Source organism: Struthio camelus, chromosome 11 (assembly GCF_040807025.1).
Source record: "Struthio camelus isolate bStrCam1 chromosome 11, bStrCam1.hap1, whole genome shotgun sequence".
NCBI classification, from domain to species: Eukaryota; Metazoa; Chordata; class Aves; order Struthioniformes; family Struthionidae; genus Struthio; species Struthio camelus.
In genome coordinates, this window is record NC_090952.1 from 24627516 (window position 1) to 24647875 (window position 20360).

The 20360-nt window shown below is 45.7% G+C and overlaps 1 protein-coding gene across 1 annotated transcript in view; it reads left to right on the top strand.

Moving 5' to 3' along the window:
* LOC138068710 (uncharacterized) overlaps nt 1-20360 on the top strand; it is a 58712-nt gene that overhangs the window by 23704 nt on the left and 14648 nt on the right. Inside the window, exons 4-5 of the mRNA XM_068956775.1 lie at nt 3524-3801; nt 5655-5742. Of these exons, the coding sequence (XP_068812876.1) occupies nt 3793-3801; nt 5655-5742 (97 nt within the window). The 5' untranslated portion in view covers nt 3524-3792. The remainder of the gene's footprint in view (nt 1-3523; nt 3802-5654; nt 5743-20360) is intronic.

A 20360-nucleotide genomic window follows, 5' to 3' on the forward strand; every position in this document is an offset into this window, starting at 1 on the left:
AGTGTTTTCTTGTTTTATCAAGAATGTGTTGGATTAGTGCAACCTGAAGGAGAGCTCCACAGGTGGAAAAAAATGAATAGCTTGCTGTAGTCCAGATTTATGCTAGGCTGCCCAGTCCATGTCTTCTTTCCTAGTACATTGAGCATGAAATTGTCCCCGTGGCCTGGGAAACAGCAACAGGCCTGGCCACTGGTTAGGTGTAGTTCAATCCTGGAATGTGTCTCTGTCTCCTGTCAAAATACAATTCTTTTGATTTTTGGCATGTGTGGACTTGGAACGCTGCATCCTACTGCTATTCTGGGGTCAGGGAAGCGGGAGTTGCGTGGCTGACAGATGGGATAGGAGGTTGCCAGGAGCTCTTGCACTTGGGCCTGGGGTGTCTCCTGGCTTTCCTGCTGAGCTTCTCCAGGCTGCGCGTCTCCAGAGCCCAAACAGCCAAAAATTGCTCACTGAAGTCAAAGCTGTCAGGTCTCACCAAGCAAAACTCCACCTTGTGCCAGACTAGCCTGGTGTGATTACAAACCTGGAGGAGCATCTGGGAGCTCTCTGCTGAAAATACGGAGGTGTTGGGAGACAGCTGGCTGTCCTGTGCTGGTCAGGAGGGTCCTCTAGCGAGGTTCACACCGCTCCTTCCTCTGGGCATACCGTGGGGACCCAGGTGGGAAGGCCTGTCTGGGGGGGTTTAGTAAGGATTCATCCTACTGCTTCAGGAAAACATTGGATCCAAAATTTGTCAGCAAAGTACCATGGCTGCTGTCTATGCGAACATGGCATTGCTAGACCTGAGTGCCGCCAGTTGTCTCCCATGTGCTCGTTTTGCTCTCACTGATAGCTGAGATCAATTGGAGAATTTTTAGCAAGTCTCTCCGAAGGCACCCTCTTCACTGCTGGTGGTGGGGTGCCACCCAGGGCCAAGGAGAGTCGTCTGTGGCTTTAATTGTTATTAAGCTTATCCAGGTACAAATTTCTTGGAAACACTACTGCCTTTTAACCTGGGCAGATATATAGCTTAACTGCCTTATTGTTCCTCCAGCTTCATTCATAACACCTGAAGGAGCACGATATTAAAATGGTATAAAGAGTTCTATAATTCAGCATCACCTCATTATGGTTAAGAGAAATGTCATGCTCCCAGTCACAACTGCAGAATCACTCTAGTTGCTGACGGTACAAATTGCATTCAATTGAAGTTTCACGTGCCCTCAGAAAGCTGGAGGGAATCAAAAGGCTGTTTAACATATTTAGGTGTTTGGCTGTAGTTAGAAAGTAAATGGTATTTCAGGCTCATTAATCAAGGGTTCAGCAGAGAAACAGAACCATTCAGCATTGATTAAAACTCTCCTTGCTGGTATAACTTAAATACGTCTTCACTTTGAAGCTAGCCTTAAAAAGATAATGCATTTTAGACTGTATTAACACAGAGTCATGTTTGTTTTTGCTGGGTAACACTTCAGTTCTCAAAACGGCAAGAAGGAAAGGGCAGCTCTTAGCTGCTGAAAACCCCAAGATGAAACGCGCACTGTGAAATGCTCTCTCTCAAAAGGCCCCGTTTGGGGTGAGTTGCCCCTCCTCGCCGTGCGCAGGGCAGGCTGGGAGCCGTGTCAGAGGCAGGACCTCCGCAGGCTCCTGGGCTGCCCCAGAGGCTCATGCCCCTTCCACGCCGGAGCGGAGCAGGCACCTGGGAATCCAGGCATGGGCTGTGCTGGCCAATTTGGCAGGGTAGCAAAACACAAACACAGCTTCAAAGCTGGTTTAGTGAGCAAAATAAGCTTAATTGGCAAATGCAATTTATGCTGGCAAGCGTCATGTCTACTATGTATTTTGCCAGCAGAGAAATGTGGCGTACATAAATAAATATAATTTTAAAAAATTCCACCACCAGTATAGCTTGGCAGACCCCAGTGCAAACCTGGCATAAGAAGCCAGCTCCCTTGGCCCCTGGAGTGGTAAGGAAAGGACTGAAGTGAAAAACAGATCTTTCCTGGACTTGGCGTTGGGAGTGTATCTGGTAAGCACGGGGTCTGGGAGGTCAGATCTCCACGGCTGGCCTGGGGAAGGAGCTAGGACCAGTACGCCAAAGCATGAGCCAGACCTGGGTGCCCTCAGGTCCCCAGAGCCATGGTCTGCTGGGCGTTTCTGACATCATGTCCTACCAAAGGGGGCTGTGCAAGGCAAGGGTGGGAGCAGAGGAAATGCAGGGATAAGGAACCCATGCATTTCAAGGGGAAAGACACCTCCTCAGAATTAATTATTTCCGGCTTTTCTGCTGGATGTGATCTCCAAATCCTTTTGGAAAGGGGAATTCCAGACTGGTTTTCATTGTTGGGACTTTATGAACCTGATGTTTTCTGTGTGGTGCAGTGTGCTCCGTTTCACAGAGCTATTAGCTTTGAAAATGCAGATGTTTGAGGACCCAGTGATTTAAGCAATTTCAGTGCTTTTCTGTGGCTTAATAAATTTTCGTTGCAAATGCATCATCCTAAAACTTTATTAGGAGAATCACTGTTGTTGGCAGAGCTCTCTTCCAGCACAGTGCAGATTGCAGCTATACCTGAAATGCTGCGGTTTATTATCTCGGCTCCTCATGCAGATTTTTTACAAGTCACTATTTTGGGGTGGGGAGGGGCTCTGTCCTTTTATACCTTTTGAGATTACTAATAGCCAGAAGCTGTCAAATCATGAACCAACAGGAACGGACTCGCAAAAGGAACAGGACGGGACTATTGCACAGCAGCCTTCCTCCGAGGCCAAATTCCCCCCCGTTCTCCCCTTGCTTTTTGTCTTTCTCTTGCAAAGCCGGCACATTAGAAAAGCAAAGGAAAAAGGCACTAAGTTATGGGCTCCATGAGTCACTGGCAAGAGCAAGAAGGATCCGGCCGGCACCCAACGCCCCGGCAGAGCGGCCAGACCTGGGTGAGCCGGGCTAGTGCCCCCGAGGCTGCGCTAAGCCTTGCCCTGGGCTGGGCAAACACCGGCCGGGACGGCTCAGCAGCGCGACTGCTCTGCCAGGGTTCAGCTCAGGTTTTGCATTAACGTCTCTTCAGCGAGGGCGCTTTTTCTTTCCTGTCCTGTTCCTTCCCTGGCGGACGCGTTGATTAAAGCTCTCCTTGCTTTGCTGTTGCAGGGGAATAACCGCAGCGGCTTGATTAAACTCTTTCGGGAAGCCGCAGTGCTGTCTCCAGCTCCGCAGGCGACGGCTGTTCGCGCGGGGTCGGGGGGAGCCCGTGCAGGTGCTGGCTGGGCTTCGCGCTGGTCCTGTTATTGCTTCTCTCTTGTGCGCTGCGTGGCGCGGTCCCTTCTTGCCTTGGCCTTGTCACACCCAGCTCTTCCTGCAGTTCCCTTTTTTTTCCTCTGGTTTTCCATGCCTCTCAGCGTGTGTAGAGCCATATTAAAGATAATATGAGAGAATGAGAAAGCTAGATAACTCTCTCTTTCTCTCTATATAAATATATATATATGCACACATATGTATTCTCCCCCACCCCTCAAGCATTTGACCATCTAAAATCCTGTTTATTTGTAGCATCCAGGACCCTTTCCATTGGGAAGCGGCTCTGCACAACCCTCAGCTGGCAGCATGCTGCAAACCGCCCAGAGGGGTGTGAAACAGTGAGCAGCACTTTTGTCTCGAAGCAGGAACGAAAGCGTCACTAGAGAGCAGAAATGGGGCCGCGTTGCCCTGTGCAAGTCTCGTTTCCGAGAGGAGCGCTTTGGGATGGAGCCTGATGCGCTCTGCAGCCCGGCCGCTCCCCAGGATATCGGTGCAATCCGCACCACTGAAAATGGTCCATCATGCACGAGGTAAAGCACTCTGACCCGTTCTGCCCCGGTACGCCGATGTGATGGTTTCGTTTCCTTGCTGGGGAAAGAAAAGCAGGAAAGAAACAGCGATAAAGGCAGGCATGAAAGAAAGGCAAATAGCATGCTTTCCTATTGAGAGCTAAAGGACACACGGAGCATTTGGGGTGTTTGGCAAATGAGACGGATCTCGCATGTCTCGGGGTCGCTATCTCGCCCCGTGCACGCGGCTCCCATCCCGGAGCAGTCACGAGCCCTGGGGTGCAGCCTACGGGTGCGACGTTTCACGCTCTCGCCCCTCCTGGGAGGACAAAGGTGCTTTTCCCGGTTTTCTTTCTGCCACTCCTTGCAGTAGCATTTACCCAGGCAGAAATCGCTCTTATGAGAATTATATTCCTTTTCTAAAATTGCCTCAACCGCTGATTGCGTTAAAAAAAAAAAAATCGAATGGCTGCTGTGGCCAGCTCTTGTACGAGTGCTGCTCAGAGAGCAGCTCAAGGGCTCTTGAGAGAAGTAGCAAAAAAAAAAAAAAAACTCTTCTGTTTCTGGATCCCTAATCAGCTGGGGAGGGTGGGTGGCGTGCCGGCTGGGCAGAGCCGGGGACGCCCTGTCCCCTCGCCCAGTCCCATGCCGCTCCGATGCAGAACGACCATGTATTTACCAGGCTTGTTCTCCCTCCATGCACCGTCTTTCTTATTGCTTTTAAATGCTCTGCTTGGAGCTGGGGTGGCAAATGGGAGGCCACTTGTGTGCAGACAGTGAGGAGAGACCTGGGCTGCAATAATGCTTCCTTGTGTCCGAGAGCTGGAAAACATCCCGCGGAGGCAAAGCCCGTAGATGCAGGAGGGGAAATAAGTGCTCAGAGGTGGGAATAAGGTCATTCTTCTCTGCCTTTGGCTGGCAGAGGGAGGTGAAGTAGCTGGAGGTTGAGAGCTACTGAAAAGCAAAGAGCTTTTCTGGCAGAGGGATGCACGCCTCCTGGCTGCACCCTGCTGCGATGAGGATTTGGCACCCAAACAAAGCGTTTCTGCGCTGAGGCGCTCTCTCCCACTGCTCTGCTCGAGGGGAGAATGAAATAAAGAGAAGGAGAAGAAAAACAGCCAGCAGAAATCCCTTAGAAAGATCAGATCCCCGTTAATGCTGCGGTGCAATCTCTGAAAATCAATGTTGACAATCGCAAGGCGCCGCGCAGGCGGAGGAACCGTTTGAACGGCGGACGCAGCCCTCCAAATTACCTGCGGGCACCTGGGCCACGCTGCCGGCAGCTGGGCGAGAGCCACGGCCTACGGGTGGAAGCAGAAATGTCACGATGTGAGTCCTGGGATAGGCGACAGCCCTGAAAGCGTTCCCATGACACCATGAAACTGGCATTCCCAAAGTGCCCGGGTAGCAGAGGTTCCTGCTCCCATCCTTCAGGGACCATCCACGGGGCGACTGAGCTGTGCAATCTGCTGGTTTTGGAGCCCAGGGGGGAACAAACTTATACTTCCTTCCCTGCTCCTTGAAGGAGACAAGCAAAGTGCCTTAGTGGAGACCCTTTCCCCTTCCCTCCCTTCCCACGAGCCAGCAGTGACCCTCCACGTCCCGTATGGGGACACGAACGCAAAAGTCCTCTAGGAAAACCCACTCCCAAGTGTGTGGCAGGTGCTTTTTGCACCACGGAGCATAACAAGAGGTTGGGCAGTGGAGGGGCATCTATTTCCAGATGCACACTCAAGGGGCACAATAACTCTTAGCAAAATCTGTGCCGGTGTCTGCTGTAGTTTTGCACCCCCCCTCCTAATATGAATTGCAGGCACAGGTTTCTGCTTTGACCCTTATCCAGCTCTCTGCTCTCAATGTTGCTTCCTTCCTAGGTCCATGCAGGGGTATCAGAACCACCTTGGACGTTCCTTTGGCAGTTCCCTTCCCGGTGTCAGCCTTGTCACACTGCGAATACCAGCTGTAAGTACAGTCTTACTGCCAAACTCTGGGTTTGGTGAGGTCTAAAGGTATTTTCTGGCTGCAGAAAGGCTTGATTGCACCCTATTGATTTGTTTTCATTGGGGGTGTTCAGAGCATGAGCCCATTTGGCAAATGTGTCTACAGAAATGCATTTGGCTGTATTCCTTTTTCACCCCCGTGGAGACTGGAATATCAATTTTCTGTGAGGGGGCTGGAATTTGCAAATTGAGTTTGTCACCCTGGATCACATCAGTCTATAGGAAATGGAAGCAAAAATGAATTTTAAAAAATGGAGATTTGCAAACCTAATGTTTATTAAACATTATTTTCTATTATCAGGAAGCAGAATGCTGATTTTTAGTACCGTCCAAGCAATCTATGTAGCCTGATGGCTAAAAAAAATGAGAAAAAAAATATTGACAACTGTACCAAGGTTGCTCATCTCCCAGTGACTTTCAATTTCTATTGAGAAAAGTTGCCTGGCATTCAGGACTAGCTTTGGAGAGCACTGATTTTTCAGCAGAATATTATGTAGTGCTGAAGACAGTGAGTGGGTGCCACCAGTCTAAAGCTAGTGTTATTTATATCCTTCGTGTCTGCTACAAGCGATAAATCTGCAAAGACGGTGAGGATCTGATCCAGCCACCCGTACTGGTAAGGGCATTCCTTACCCATAAATTGAAAACTAATGTTTATTTCTCTTTAATTAAATACTCCATTAGCCAAGGACTGTGTTAAAATATTTAAAAAGAAGTAGTGTAATCAATACAGCAACTGTGCCATTACGAAAATAATTCATATTCAATAAGTGCCAAGTTTCCTCTCTTTGCTGAATTATGAGTTCTTCAGAACGGAGAAGGCGAACACTATGGGTTGAGATTACCCGTAAGCGCAAAAGAGCTGTCACTTTTTTTTTTTTTTTTTTTTTTTTGGACTCTCATGAGGGCATTTAATCAAGCTGGTGTCTCAACAGTGCCCAGCATGTGAAGTGACTCAAGTTTTTTGGGGCCTTTTTTCTGTCAGATTATGCATGCTTGATGGGTGCGTGGGATGGGGATCTCCCTCCCGAGGGAGCTCCAGGTGAGACACGTCCTCCCTGGAGAGCTCGGCCGCGTGCCCGGCCACTCTCGCTCCCGGCTCCCGGTGCTGGGCGAGGACCTTGGCAAGGGCGAAACTGGGAACCGCGGACCGGGCGGAGAAGCATGGAAATAAGCAGGCAGAGGTGTTCAGATGCTGCTTCCTCTTCGATCCCTTTGGGAACCAGGCTAAAATCTGGTTTTAAAACATTCAGGAAATAAATGTTTTATTTCCATTAGGAGAAATATTCTGCAGTCACTCCACTCCCTTACCAGCACCTGGAGGAGCTAAAACAGAAGCATAACATGTCTGATTTATTATCCTGCATGTTCTCAGCAGGTACTTTTTCCTCCTCCTGTTATTGCCTTGCATGTTGTCAATTTTACTGCGGTAATCAAGGTGAATTTTTGCAGGTTCTTTCTTTTGTCAGAGAAATATTCCTAGTAGTGTGATTAAAAAAAAAAAATCTTTCTGAAGCTAGATAGTCTATCAGTTGTTACACGTGCTTTTGATGCCAAGAACCTCAGACTACTTAAAAATAATAAAAATGAAATGTCAAGCAAATAAAAGTTAATTAAATGCAAGACGAAGGAGGCTTAGCTTCAGCTCTAAAAGGAGCCAAGGATTCTGCAGAACATATCTATGAAGACAGGGAAATCCTCAAATGCAAGGTGATAAACATCTGCCAGCCCCTTGGAGAAGGTGGGGTGGGCACCTGAAATGCATCCGGACTCCAGGCCCTGCCAGGTGTGGAGGAGGTGATTTGTCAGGCATTTGGGGAAATAAGAAGGCAATGAACTAACACAAAGGCCCTGCAAGTTGTTATATATGATTAATACACCTGAAAATCATTGTACAGAAAGAGCTCGGCCTTGTTCCAAGCCTGATGCAACATGAGATTTAAAGGTCAGCTCTGTCTCCTGCTGAAGTCGAGGGAGCCTCATGCATTTCGCAGGAGGCTGAACTGAGCTCCCAGCTGTTCTCAGCACACTTATTCCTGCATTTTCGAAAAGCCGAGGCAATGTGGAGGGCCAACAGATCAAGCAAGACATGGCAGCAAATAACTCACCGCAGTGGAGGCTGCGGCACAGACGTGCACCTATGGGAGCCTACTGCAATGAGCGTTTTTCTGACTTAAGCGCAACAGTGAAGTTTTTCATAGAAATGCTCACTTCCTCTATTGAGACTCTTAACGAGGATAATAAAAGGGTAATAAAATGCTTCTCTGTTACCATAACTCAATGCAGGAGGTTCACAATAGGTGTATGCACTGGGAATGTGTACTTCCACTATCTCAAGCGTATTTATAGGCTCTTGAAAAAGACAATAAACAAATTGCTGAAAGGACAGCTCGGGCCAACCACACCCCTGAGCTAACGCAATTTGGGAAGTCAGTGGTCCAGGCTTGTTGCTCAGAGTAAGCACAGTGACCATGAAATAACTTAGATTTAGACAGTGCTACCGAGGGCAAAGCTAAGGGCATGAGACGAGCACAGCCCCTCACAGAGCAACGGGGAGTTTGCAGCACGGTGGGAGAGGAGTCTCTTTTGCTTTCTTCTGCTGAGTTGTTCAACAATACAGGAAAGTGGCAAATTATTGCAACACAGCTCGTGTAGATCCTCTTCTCCGCTGGCTTGCAGACTTGCAGCACCTGGGCCTGCTGCAGAGTTCACGCAGCCTTGTCGGGACCTGCTGCCGTGTTTGGTGCTGTGTCCCTTGAACTCTGGGTGATGCAAATGGGAGTTCTTTTTAAGTAGAAAAAAAGGAAAAAAGACCAAAGAGCAAGGTCTGTGCAACCAAAAAGAAGTGATGCTGAAACAAAATTATAGCAGGCTTTAGTGCTGAGCAGGGCTCTTCCAACGGGCCCATGCTGCATGGTGGCACTGGCAAGCCAGCCCCGCTTTTCTTCTCCGTGTGGCCAGACGACCCAGCTGAGGTTTTGGTGGCACATCCTAGGTGGTATCACACAAGCCTGCTTAAACATCTCCAGCTGATGGTCTCATATTTGAGGCTCACTCCTCTATAACCAAAAGAAAGGTGCAGTAATTTGTTTGCAAACATCCCCAAACCACTTACCCTGTAGGTTGTATCTGCAGGTGTGACTGTAGCACAAAATATACGAGGAGAAGTGGGGAGAAGAGGGTTTGGGTCTCACCTTTATTTACCTTAAAGGACTGGAGGCTATGTTTTCTGATTAATTAAAAAGATGCAATTTAACAAGGGAAGGTATGCAACCTGCTGTATTTAATAGTATAGTCTGCAAGGCTTTCCTCACCCTTGACCTATCACTGTTCTTGTGCATTAGGATTATGAGTGCTGAATTTTGTAGTGAATGGGATAACATCATTTCAGATCCCAAGGAGAGAGAAAATGTCTGAAATGTTGGAGCTTCCTGATTGACAGGCATCTGTCAGGCTCTTTTTTTTTATTCTTCTGCATCCTGGCAGCTTTTTGCTAGCACCATCTAGGAATCATTTACACCAGGGGGTTGATATTTCTGTAAACCCTCAGCATTTAATCTTTAACAATATAACAGCTTTGTTAATCACTGTAACAGATTAAATTAAATGCTCCCTCTCTGAGCTGACCTAGTTTGGAGGTTAAAATTATCCAGCCTAGATGGAAAAAAAAGTTCTAAAAAAAAAAAAGGCCGAATCTCTCTCATTCTATTTGTAGTATGATTTTTGCAATATGAAAAGAAGACAAAATCAGCATCATCGGAAAAGTAGACTTCATCTTGACAGGCAACTTCATTCTGGGATGTAATTACAGGACCAGAATAGCACAGAAGACCTCTAAGGAAAATCAGAGTTATGCTGAGATTGCAGGCTGGGTAGCCCCAGGAAGAACTGCTCCCTGGTCTGGGACTGAAGCGTCACCTCTTGCTCGGCTTTAAATGGGGCAAGGGCTGGATTTAGAGGCAGGCTGGGAAAACTGTTGTCTAAAACCCGGGCTTGACCGGTTGCTGGTTTGCCACCTCACCCCCTGAGACGAGCGCAAGCTGCCAGGATTGAACTGCAGTGCTGCAATCAAGGGCATGGAAATGAAAACTGTTTCAGGAATCTGCGCTACGGGATGGGATGGGCTGGGATAGAATGGGACGGGTTCTCTGCAGAGAAAGGACAGACATGCAAGGATTTCTGGAGGGCTGGAGAAAAGGGGAGGGATGGCCATCTCCCCATCTTGCAGCTAATGCAAGGATGCGCCCCCTTAGCCCTGGCCCAGAGACAGGTGCTTCCCCTTTACACCAGCAACCACAAGCGAGGGCTCTGGCCTGCAGGACGCCTGTAATGGTGCTCCAGTTTCTTCCCCGATCTGCACAGGCACTCAGGAGAGGGGTTGGGGTCCCTCCAGGGCCCATGTTTGCTCTGGTGCAAGGAAGGAAAGAAGTCCCCTGCCTAGACAACCAGCAATGCCTTACTTGCCCAAACATTTTAGGCTGCTGCCTGGGAGCGCCTGGCCTACTGGGCTTTACCAGACTGCAGGTGACAGCACACAGGAGGGACAGAAATGCACATGAAATGTCCTCTTCTGATGTGGACAGAGCAGCTTGGCATTGGCATGATTCTCGGTGAGTCTGCGAGGTTGGCTGCGTTCTTCCTACATGATGTAACTGGGAATGTGCAGGTATAAAGCAGGTTAAACGTGATCCAAGGTCTCCGGAGAAGTTCAAGGGGTGATTGTGATAATGCTTCTGCTGTTGAGAGGTATCCCTCCCGTGGTCTGGTCTGCAATCCGGGGGCTTCATAGCCCTGGTCACAGCAGTTTGCTGAATGTGAACAGCCTCCGCCTCAAACATCTCTGGCCAGTTTCTGTGTCCTTGGAGCATGGAAGAAGGAGGGGAGGAAGAAGAAGGGAATAATTATATGACCACAGTAGGATTTTTTCATTCTTTTTCATCAATATTTACAGAAGAGGAGAGGTAGGTCTTGTTGCTCCGTTGCTGAAATAACAGTGTGGAGCAAAGAGCGGCAGAGCCAAAATGTTGCCTTTAGATGCAAGTGTATTAAACGTATGAAGAATTAGAGTAGAGGTGCTCTGCTAAGTAGTAGTAGACAGCCAGTGAATATGGTGATGTGTCAAACCATTTTTTGGCAGGGGACTTGTGGGATTAGCTGTACATTTTCATATGATCGTTCTGGAGAAAAAAGGGAGCACTTTGCCAGGCTCAGAAACCAGTGAACCAGCAATCGACCATTGATCGATCTCCTAGGCTCGGGAGGAAAATAATTATTCTGCAGGAGCATGCGAGAGGACAGAGGCAGAGCTGTAAAGTGACAGACCTGCCTGTGTCCCCTGACCCGTCACGGTGCCATCCCATAGCAGGATGGCTTGCGAGGACCTGCAAGGAGCTGTCAGTCCGCTGGAGGTGGGTGGGGAGCAGCACGGATTTGTTAAATGCCCTTCCTAATTGTGTGCCGTTAGAGGAGTTTTAACCAATCCTGGGAAAGGGCATTTACTTAGCTGTCGGAGTCATAACAATAAAGTGGAATTTGAATCAGCACCTACTTCCCTTTATTTTTGAAGATGGGTCTATGAATGTGTTCGCTCTTATTTTCCCTACTCTCGGACGCTGTCTGCCCCATGGCTAGTCTTGCAGGATGAGCAATTAGAGTCTTTCTTGACACTGTCTCTTGTTCCAGTTGCTCCAGTGACTATGCAAAGCTCTGGATACTGCCTGCTCCGTTCAGATTTACGAGCGTAGTTTGCATATGGTTAATATTTGCTCCTTACTGACGTAAAACTTCATTATTATTGGCCTTTATTAACTTTTTGGTGAAGGTCATCACATTGCTTTATGAAGGTGCTTAAAATTTGCAGAACTTTATATAGATGCTTTGATTGCACGCATTAAACTTGGAGAAGATACTGTAATAAAGCTTATTGAGCAGCTAGTAAATGTCCGCCTGTTCTGCAGGAACCGCATGTGTGGTGTGTTTCCTGACGAGTGATTCATCGACTTTGAAGAGCAATTTTCTGTTAATCAGAGCATATCTCAGCTGCACCCTGGCCCATGTGTCTGTGCAAGTTAGTAAAGGAGCACGGGTGGCTTCCTTGTGAGCCTGGGTTTACTACAAGCTGTGCTGGGAACATCTGCAACGTTGCACCGGTGACAATCTTTTCTATTATATACTCTGTAATTCTTCAAATTTTCTCTTTTAGCAAGCAATGCACTGGGAAAAAGCTACCTTGCTAAGTAGTAAAAGGAAAACTTTTTTGATTGTTGTTCTCTGGCTACTTGCTATTGTTTTAAAAAGGAAAAAAAAATGAAATGAGAGCACAGTTCAGGAAAACATGAAGCAACAACAGGGAATAATTTTCTGACAGATGCAGTATGTCCATCCAGACAGACGTTCATGTTTGGCTGTGCAACTCTAGCAATCTCTTACAACTCCTTAGGGTGTAAGATGAGGAAGAAAGGAGCTGGACAAGGTTAAATAGCCTTTCAATCCTCCCCTGGTAACTAAGCTTGAAAATTTCCTGTATCATCCATAATTTATATTCCAGATATAGCGGTTCTTGGTGACTTATTTTCAGGTTACATGTTCTGAACCGGTGTCAGGAATGAATGCTGTGCAATTAATTCATTTATCAATCACATTTAGTAAATGGAGATAGTCTGATCTGAACTGCAGACAGAAAAATTGGGCAGATTAATGTATTTTCTCAACTGAAGCAAAAGCGGTGTTCAGAGCTGGCTGAACGAACTGCAGAATGAATTGCCATCATTTCTGCAAACACTAGTGGCTCCCGGTGCGTTTGGGGTCATGTTATTCAATGTCCATGAAGTAGTCAGGCATGGTGGCAAATATGGGCTGTTTCAGCATGGTAGCCTGCATCGTAATTCATGCCAGACTGCCAACGTCTATTTTTTTAATCGACCTTTCTCCTTTCAGAGAAGGAACAGCGGGTTGGTGTCTCCCTCCCTCTCGCCATCAGTGCTGAGGCATTACGGGAGAAGCCCATGATCCTGCTGATGGGTTTAATTCCCAGTGTCCAGCTTGCAGCGGCTGCTTCCCGCACCTCTGTCCCGCTGTGGTCCCGACGGGCTGTCGTCACCTTTCTCCCCGGATGCGGCTGCTGGTGGAGCTCGTGACAGAGGCAGGCTTTGCAGCGCGCTTGTGCGCCAGCGAGTTACCCACCGAGAGCCCCCCAACTGCAGAGCTAATCTCTTCTTAATTTGCCACTAAAGTTTATTTTCAGCAAATTATTCATCAAATCTATTGCGCAGCTGTTCCACATTAATCTCTTCCTCCTTGCAAATTTTTCTTTGGCGAGAGGCAGTTTCTCTCACTCTTGTTTTTTTGCTATGGAGAGAGGGGAGGGTGATTTGAGCGATCTGGGCCAGGAGGGCAGCGAGGAAGGTGGTTTTTATCCAGCGGGAATTTGCAGAAGAGGCAGGGAAGGGAAACCCACCCCCTGAGCCCTCTCTCTGCTCTGTGCCAGGACATGTCAGGAGGGTTTGCAGGAGCGCGGGCTCGTGGGGCAAGCAGGCTCAGCCCGTATTAGACCGTCAGGCTTAGCACTAACAGCTGGACCGGCCGTGCGCGGCCCCTCTTGTTTCCTTCGCTAACGACAAGAGGAGATGAAGGCAGAATGTTGCCTTAAAATCAGCTTAGCGTCATCCCTTGCGGGAGGGAGGGCTGCATTCTTCTTTTGTTGGGTAATTGTTTAAAGCCAGGGATTTATTTTTAACTTTTTAAAATTGCAAAAAAAAAAAAAAAAAGAAAGGAAAAAAAAAAAGCAAAGCCCCTCACTCAGGGGCAGCGCAGAAACAAACACTTCAGTAGAGGTCTGCAGCCCCCAGTGTCGCTTCAGCCTCTTGTTAACGGGGAATTTTGTAGGTGTATCCTGTCTCTGGCCATTAGAAAGCTCTAACAAAGACACAGCATAATAGTATAATGCATGTGTCAGGGTTTCCATCACCTGTCCATCATTTGTCCAAAAAACCGTTCTGCTGGCAAATAGCTGCTGTGGCAGGCTGATGCGACCTCAGCAGCGTAAGCCTTAGCTGCAAACATAAGTCAGGACACGTTTTTAACTCTCTGGGTTGGAAAGGTTTTGGGACCTTAATGAATTTTTGGTGAGCTGTTTTCTAGCCTTGGTGCAAATTCTTTCCCGTGACATTGCTGCAATAGCTCATCGATGCTCTATTTTTGAAAGCAAGTTCTCTTTACATTGGTTCCTTAAATATTAAATGGGTGGCTTGAATTAACTATTAATGCAAGACAAATTGACGCCCTTGAACAAACATAAAGCCTAATTCTTGATGCAACGTCATTTCGTCTAGTCACTTTTAAGCAAGCGGTTTGCAATTGCTGCCCCCTTTCTCAGTCTGGTTACTCAGAAACATGTCTGCACTACTGTGCTCTTTTTCAAAAAGCAATTTATTTTCTTGGCCAGTTCTATTTTCCCTTGTTAACAGGCTCTGAAATAGTCCAAAGCAGAAGGAGAATGGGCATTCAGTCAAAGCAAGGACTGCAGGAAATGTCAAACATACAAGCTGGTAAATGTTGCATATCTCAGGATGAAGAGTTTAGCACAAACAAGAGCTGGAAAATATATACAGCATCAATTTTCCTACAAATTTAAGACTGAGTTTTTCCGACCCATCTGTCCTGTGTGCCATGGTAATAGACGTAGCACTGCATTGGGAGTGTTGAAACTGGAGTGGGAATAGATGTCTTAGAAAGTATGTCTTGTTAATAATTAATTTATCCATTACATTTTTTTTTAATCAACTGGTCTTGAACATTCAATTTACATTTACCCAGTTCAGTAGCCTGAAAGCCATCATGTGTTTCAAAAGCGATATTTTCCCATTCATTAAACCCCATTGGCGTCTCGGATGGAGTGCCCTTGTGACATTTAAGCAGAAATGTGTTACGATGCTCTCTGGAGCCTGGACAGGCAGGAGCCATGCACAGTGAATAACACTAAATTAGGACTAGTCTGGGAAAATACAGCCAAGCAAATTTCAAATCTGTGATTCACGTCTCCTCAGAGGACTGAAACTCTTGAAAGGTCCTTGGCTGGGAAGAAGGAGGTGGGTTTTGATTTCTTCTGCCTGATTGGGCTGGGAAAACACTGCATAGTAAAGGTTATTTTTTCTCAGGGGCCTCAGAAGTAAAGATGCAAAAAGTAAAGGGGCAAGAGAAAAAGAGGAGAAGCGGGTAAAGACATACTGGGGGCAAGATGGTGCTTGAAAAGAGACATCGCAAATGAGAGAAGGACTAAGAAGTGAGGAGGATGTCACACCAAAGGGCAGGAAGAAGTGAGATGGGAGCAGGGAAGTGTCAGTGCAGGAGGAGGAGAGGTGACCAGTGTCCTGGGAGCAAGTCCAAGTCTAAGAGAGTTTTTCTGTTGACTTCTTTGGAGCCAACATCTCTGCCTGGCAATTCACTCTTGTCACTTGGGGTGTCACGTTCTGAATCATATGCAAGGCACTTTTCTCCACCTGAGCATAGCTCTCAGAAGTTAGTATACAGCTCTGATAACTGGAGGTATCAAAATGTCTGTAATGCTTTTCTCCTTATCGTTCAGTTCAAAGGCTTGATCCTCGCATCCAAACCACCACCCTGAATATTGGATTCATGTGCTCTAAGTAGAATTCGTTACTGCCTGCGTACGAATGCTTGAGTATCTATGGGAGGAGAAAAGCTCACCTGCTTATGCCATCTGGTACTATGTTTGATATGGAGTTGAGAAGCATGATTGGTAAGCATAACCTGTGATAAAAGTACTTAGAATTATTTTCTTACCTTAGATCTGTTCCAAATTTTCTAAACTGGTTTCTATGAGAAAAACAACCCAACAGATGTCAATTTTGTTAAAGTTAATGAAAAAATGTGATTCAGGTACAGTTTTATGGAAGATGCTACCAAGTGTGTTAACTAAACAAAATGAGCTCTTTTGCTAGAAGCAGTAAGAGAAGCTTAAAAAAGGCATAAGTTCTGATCTGAGCCATTGCAAATGAAAGAAAGTTAAAAAAATTATTTAGGGGAAATGGAGGCTCTCTGACCTTGTGCCCATTCGGGTGCCAGCATGAGGTGTGATGCCCATTTTACCTAAAGACGCCGCAAGTGCCTTACGCAATATGGTGTCTGGGAATTTGCAAAAGCATATTTTTTTTGGAAAATGCCCATTCTCTGAAAGACAGCATTTTCCCCCAAAGTAGCGAATAGCCTCAGGCAGACAATCCCACAGAATCCGGGAGAACAGCTTATTCACCCCACTACATCTGGCTTAGCCTAGGGATTTGAGCAGAAACGCCCACATCCAAATTGTTGCCCCGGTCATGAGACTTTGGGCCGCTCTGGGAGACTTGGCTGTTTTTGTGACAACATATCTTCAAAGCATTTTTGTTTCGTCCCAATGAGGAATGGAAAATCTTTGACATCTCAGGAGTCTTGCAGACTAGAAAAATCATATCCCACTGAGGATATAGGAGCTGCCCTATAGGATTGTATCAAACAGCTGAAAAGGCATAAAGGTGAGTTGTCGCATTAGTGACAGTGGATTATATACGGTTTATTTATTCCTCAAACCCCCTCCCAAAGATTACTGTGACTCTGTTGCAGTGGTGCAGTCTTTCGAAAGGTGTCGGAGGTGGGCCAGAGTGTGAGAAAAGCCCAGAGCATCCCAGTGCTGGTTGTACATGTGCCGGAGACCCGAGGTGGCCTATGGGCAACGTCAGCGGGCTCTCAGGAACTTCAACCCTGAGTATTTGGGAACTGAGGCAAGTGCTGGGTGCCCTCCAAGAATATTCCCTTTCTTTAGGTAAGGGGAGCCTTTCCCAAGCTGTCCTTTTCTGTAAGTCAGGGCAGAGCTGCATTTCTTCACCTAACATGGAAGTAATTTCCTTCTGACACAAGTTTATTCTGATGTAAGGGCTAATTGATAGCTTGCAGGGCACTTGTGTTTTCCAGGCTGTTGGTTTTGCTCTAAGCACAAATTTACTCGGTGATGAGAATATTTTGACAACTCTGCCTATCTGTGCTCAGGAGCTGCAGTTCGGTGTGAATTTTCTGGGTGTGCTGACCCAGTTTTAAAACCTGAAATGAGCATGCTCTAAATTAACATGGAAATACTGTAGCTGGCAAAATAAAACAAAGAAACAGAGTAAATAAATGGAAGTACAGGACATTCTGCACAGAAACTTTCACAGAAGCGGTTTTATTTAGCTGGAGTTAAGAGTGTTTTTGTCCTTACACTTTCTCCAGGAGGCATTTGTTAAAAAAAAGATTTGCTTCAACTTGCAGAAATGTGTTATTCTGACCCACTTGCATGTCCCCATGACCACAACTTTTCAGCAAATCATTGCCTCACTGTAAACACACGAAAATGAACATGTCCAGTTAAAGAGAATTAGTTTTGGAGAGAGGGCACAGGTTGCATTATTCCTTTGCTTTCCTGGATCTAATAAATGTATCAGTTAGAATTCTCTCTCATTCATATTTGTGGCGTTTATTTTTACATGCTTCTCAAAACTTATTTTTAGGCAGCTCGTGGATCATTCTCCAGGAATAAAAAAAAAACTTTCTGTTTTTATGTGTTGTTGTGTGAGCAGAGCTGGGATGAATGTACTTATTGTCTTTAGAGGATATAATAAATTAGCTTCTTCCCAAATATTATGCTCCAGGACTTGTGATCTCAGGAAGCATGAGAGAACATTGGACTACATTACCAGCACTCTGTGCAACACATCCACGTATGTCTGTTGTGTATAGAGTAAGGTTTTAAGTAGAAATGGCCTAAATTGTTTCAAAAGGCCTTTGGTCCAAACTCTCCTAACGGTGGCTTCATGAGGTCCATGAGTCCACAAAGAATTATTTCATGCTGCAAGACAGTTGATTTTACTGCAAGTTTTATGTGGAAAAGAATTTATACTGGTTATCCACAAATACAGAAAAGCAGCTCTCTGCTCCTCTCTTTTATTTCGCTATAGGTTTTATGTTCCAAAATCCGTCTCTAAATAAAAGTGCATTTGCTTAATAGGTAAGTATTATCACTTTGCTTCACCATTTGTCGCTCAGGTAAAATTAGTTGGGTTGCTAAGCCATGAAAACCCAGCTAGAAAGGATAACAACTATGAGCCCAGCTGCACACCTCGTGCTCCCGTGGAGCGGTTTCTTGTCCTTTGTCTTCATTGCCTTTTGTCTCTTCTCATTGAGGAGCACACGAATTATGGGATTGCCATGAAATGTGAATTCCCCCTGGTCATTTTTTATTCGAGTAGCTAGAGGGAAGAGGAGGAGAAGTGAACACAGATCACAGTCGAGAGGCTCTTTGATCAGGGCAGCATGAGAAAGAGTAGCTAGCAGCAGAGCTCCAGCACAATGAGATGGCCTTGTCGCGCGAAGGCATCCCGTTACTCCTTGAAGCAGGTAATTACAATGCTGAACACAGCTGGGAAAGTTAACACCTTGGCAACTAGTTTAATTTTAAAATAAAGCCTCATCCGCAGTATGTTCTGTATGCAGAGAAGCTTGTGCTATTTACACTTACTCAAGCCAAAATATCAAATTTGCATCAGAGTTCCCCTGCGTGGAGATAATGAGTGTGGGATTTCACATCTGGCCTTGCAGCCTGGGTTTAGTTTTGATAAGGCACCAGCAGGAATTTCGCTCTTTGAATAAAGCCGTCAGAAATTGCTTACCAGGGTTTCACAGTGTGTTGAATAGCTTCTTATGACTTCTAACTTTGGCTTGATGGGTTTCCTGTTCATCCCATTAGTTTTCATAATGGCAGGAGAGTCTAAGATGACAAAAACAGCAAGCAAAAAAAAAAAAAATCATCTTGGCAACTGCAAGCTGTGTGAGCATTCAGATCGTCCCAAATGTGGGTGTCTGCAGAGTTACTGCAGAGAACGGCAGTGTTCATAAGCAGATTACTGAGTCATGAGCATGTTCTGAATGTGATTACAAGCAGAGAGATGGAATTACGGTCTTTGATTTCCATAAAAAATTAATGAGGGAGACAGACAGGGACAGACAAATTGAAGAGTTCACTTGGTTAATTTTCTAGCCAGCAGCTATGGTAAATATTCCCCTTGTTTAGCAAAGAAAGATACTAAATCTATATTGGTTATACTGGCCAAGAAAAACTATTAGTGTGCTACGGGTTTACCTGGGGGCAGACTGTGTCAGCAAATTAAAAAAGCAATGACATGCTCATTTTGGGACATTTTGATGCTTCTCCCCCAGGTGTAGTCAATTAAGAACTCCTCTGGAAATTAGGTTTAGCTTTGCTTCTGTGTGAGCACAGGGCACTGACTGATTCCCTCTCTTAAAGGTAGAGAGCCCAGTTGTGATTTAAAAGTACTTTATTTAAGTTATTCCCTGGTATGGATGGGATGAGACTCTCATTTCACGCTACAGATGCAGCAAGGGCAACACCTCTAGGTTATCATTTTATTTCTTCTATTAATAGCTACAGGGCAGCATGCAAGTGAAATGATACAATCCTAGTAGTGCAACTCCAGGGCAAGGGAGTGTGGATTGCACCCTTCTCTGCAGACAACTGTTTTGAATGTACCAGGGCCTACTTATTGGTTTTAACCAATATTTAACTTCATCTTGCATGAGCTGTGCTTCTGAAACTTGAACCCAAGGCAGCCAAAATGCCACCGTTTAGCAGAAATATCTACCGTTCCACATGATTTGCGAGGAGCAGGGAGTTTTGAGGCTGTCATGCACAAAATGGAGCTGGCTCTAATTTGCACAAAATATCGATGAATATTTTTGCAGAGATTTCTGATCCAGATCTAATGCCCCGTATTAAGACTATTTACAGTTATTTGACTGAAGGGATGATGAGTGCAGACCTCATTGGAGCATAACTCCTAGCAGAACGGTGGAAGCTATACTTAAAGAGGAATAATTACCCTCACCAGAAGACTTTGTTCTCATGGAAAAATGGCTGTGAAAGTGGTAGCTTTGAATTGTTTTCAACCTTTTTTTTTTCCTAGTCTTTCAAAATATTAACTTCCCAGTGGAAAGGATTAAAGCAGTTTTAAAACTTATGCCAGGAACTGGCAGCACTGGCTAGACATTTTCAACAGAAACTCACATTCTGAACGTAATAACATAAGTAATGATTCAAATAAGGATGAAAATATTTAATATGAGGACATTAATGTGGACTAGTTGATTGTAGGAATGTAATATAGAAAACGTCAAGTGCAGCGGGAGGGGAAGGAGGAAATAACTTGCTGTAGTAGACAAGGTACTGCTTTTTACACATGTTATGGAATTATCAACAGTTAAGTCACATATTTATTTTCTGCTTTTGTATCCTCTATTATGATAGTCCCTGCATCAGCATCTTTGTGCTACAGAAGTTCAATAAATAATTTGTGTTTTTACTTAAATAACCATGGATTTATTTCCATTTGGCATGGAAAAGGCCTCTGTTTTTTGTATTATTGCGCACAGTTGTCATACTGGCCTTTTGTTTCAAAATGTTTGTGATTCATTTGGAACACATCAGTAAATCAAATTACAGCAAATTTAGCCTGAAATTTAATTAGGTGATCAACA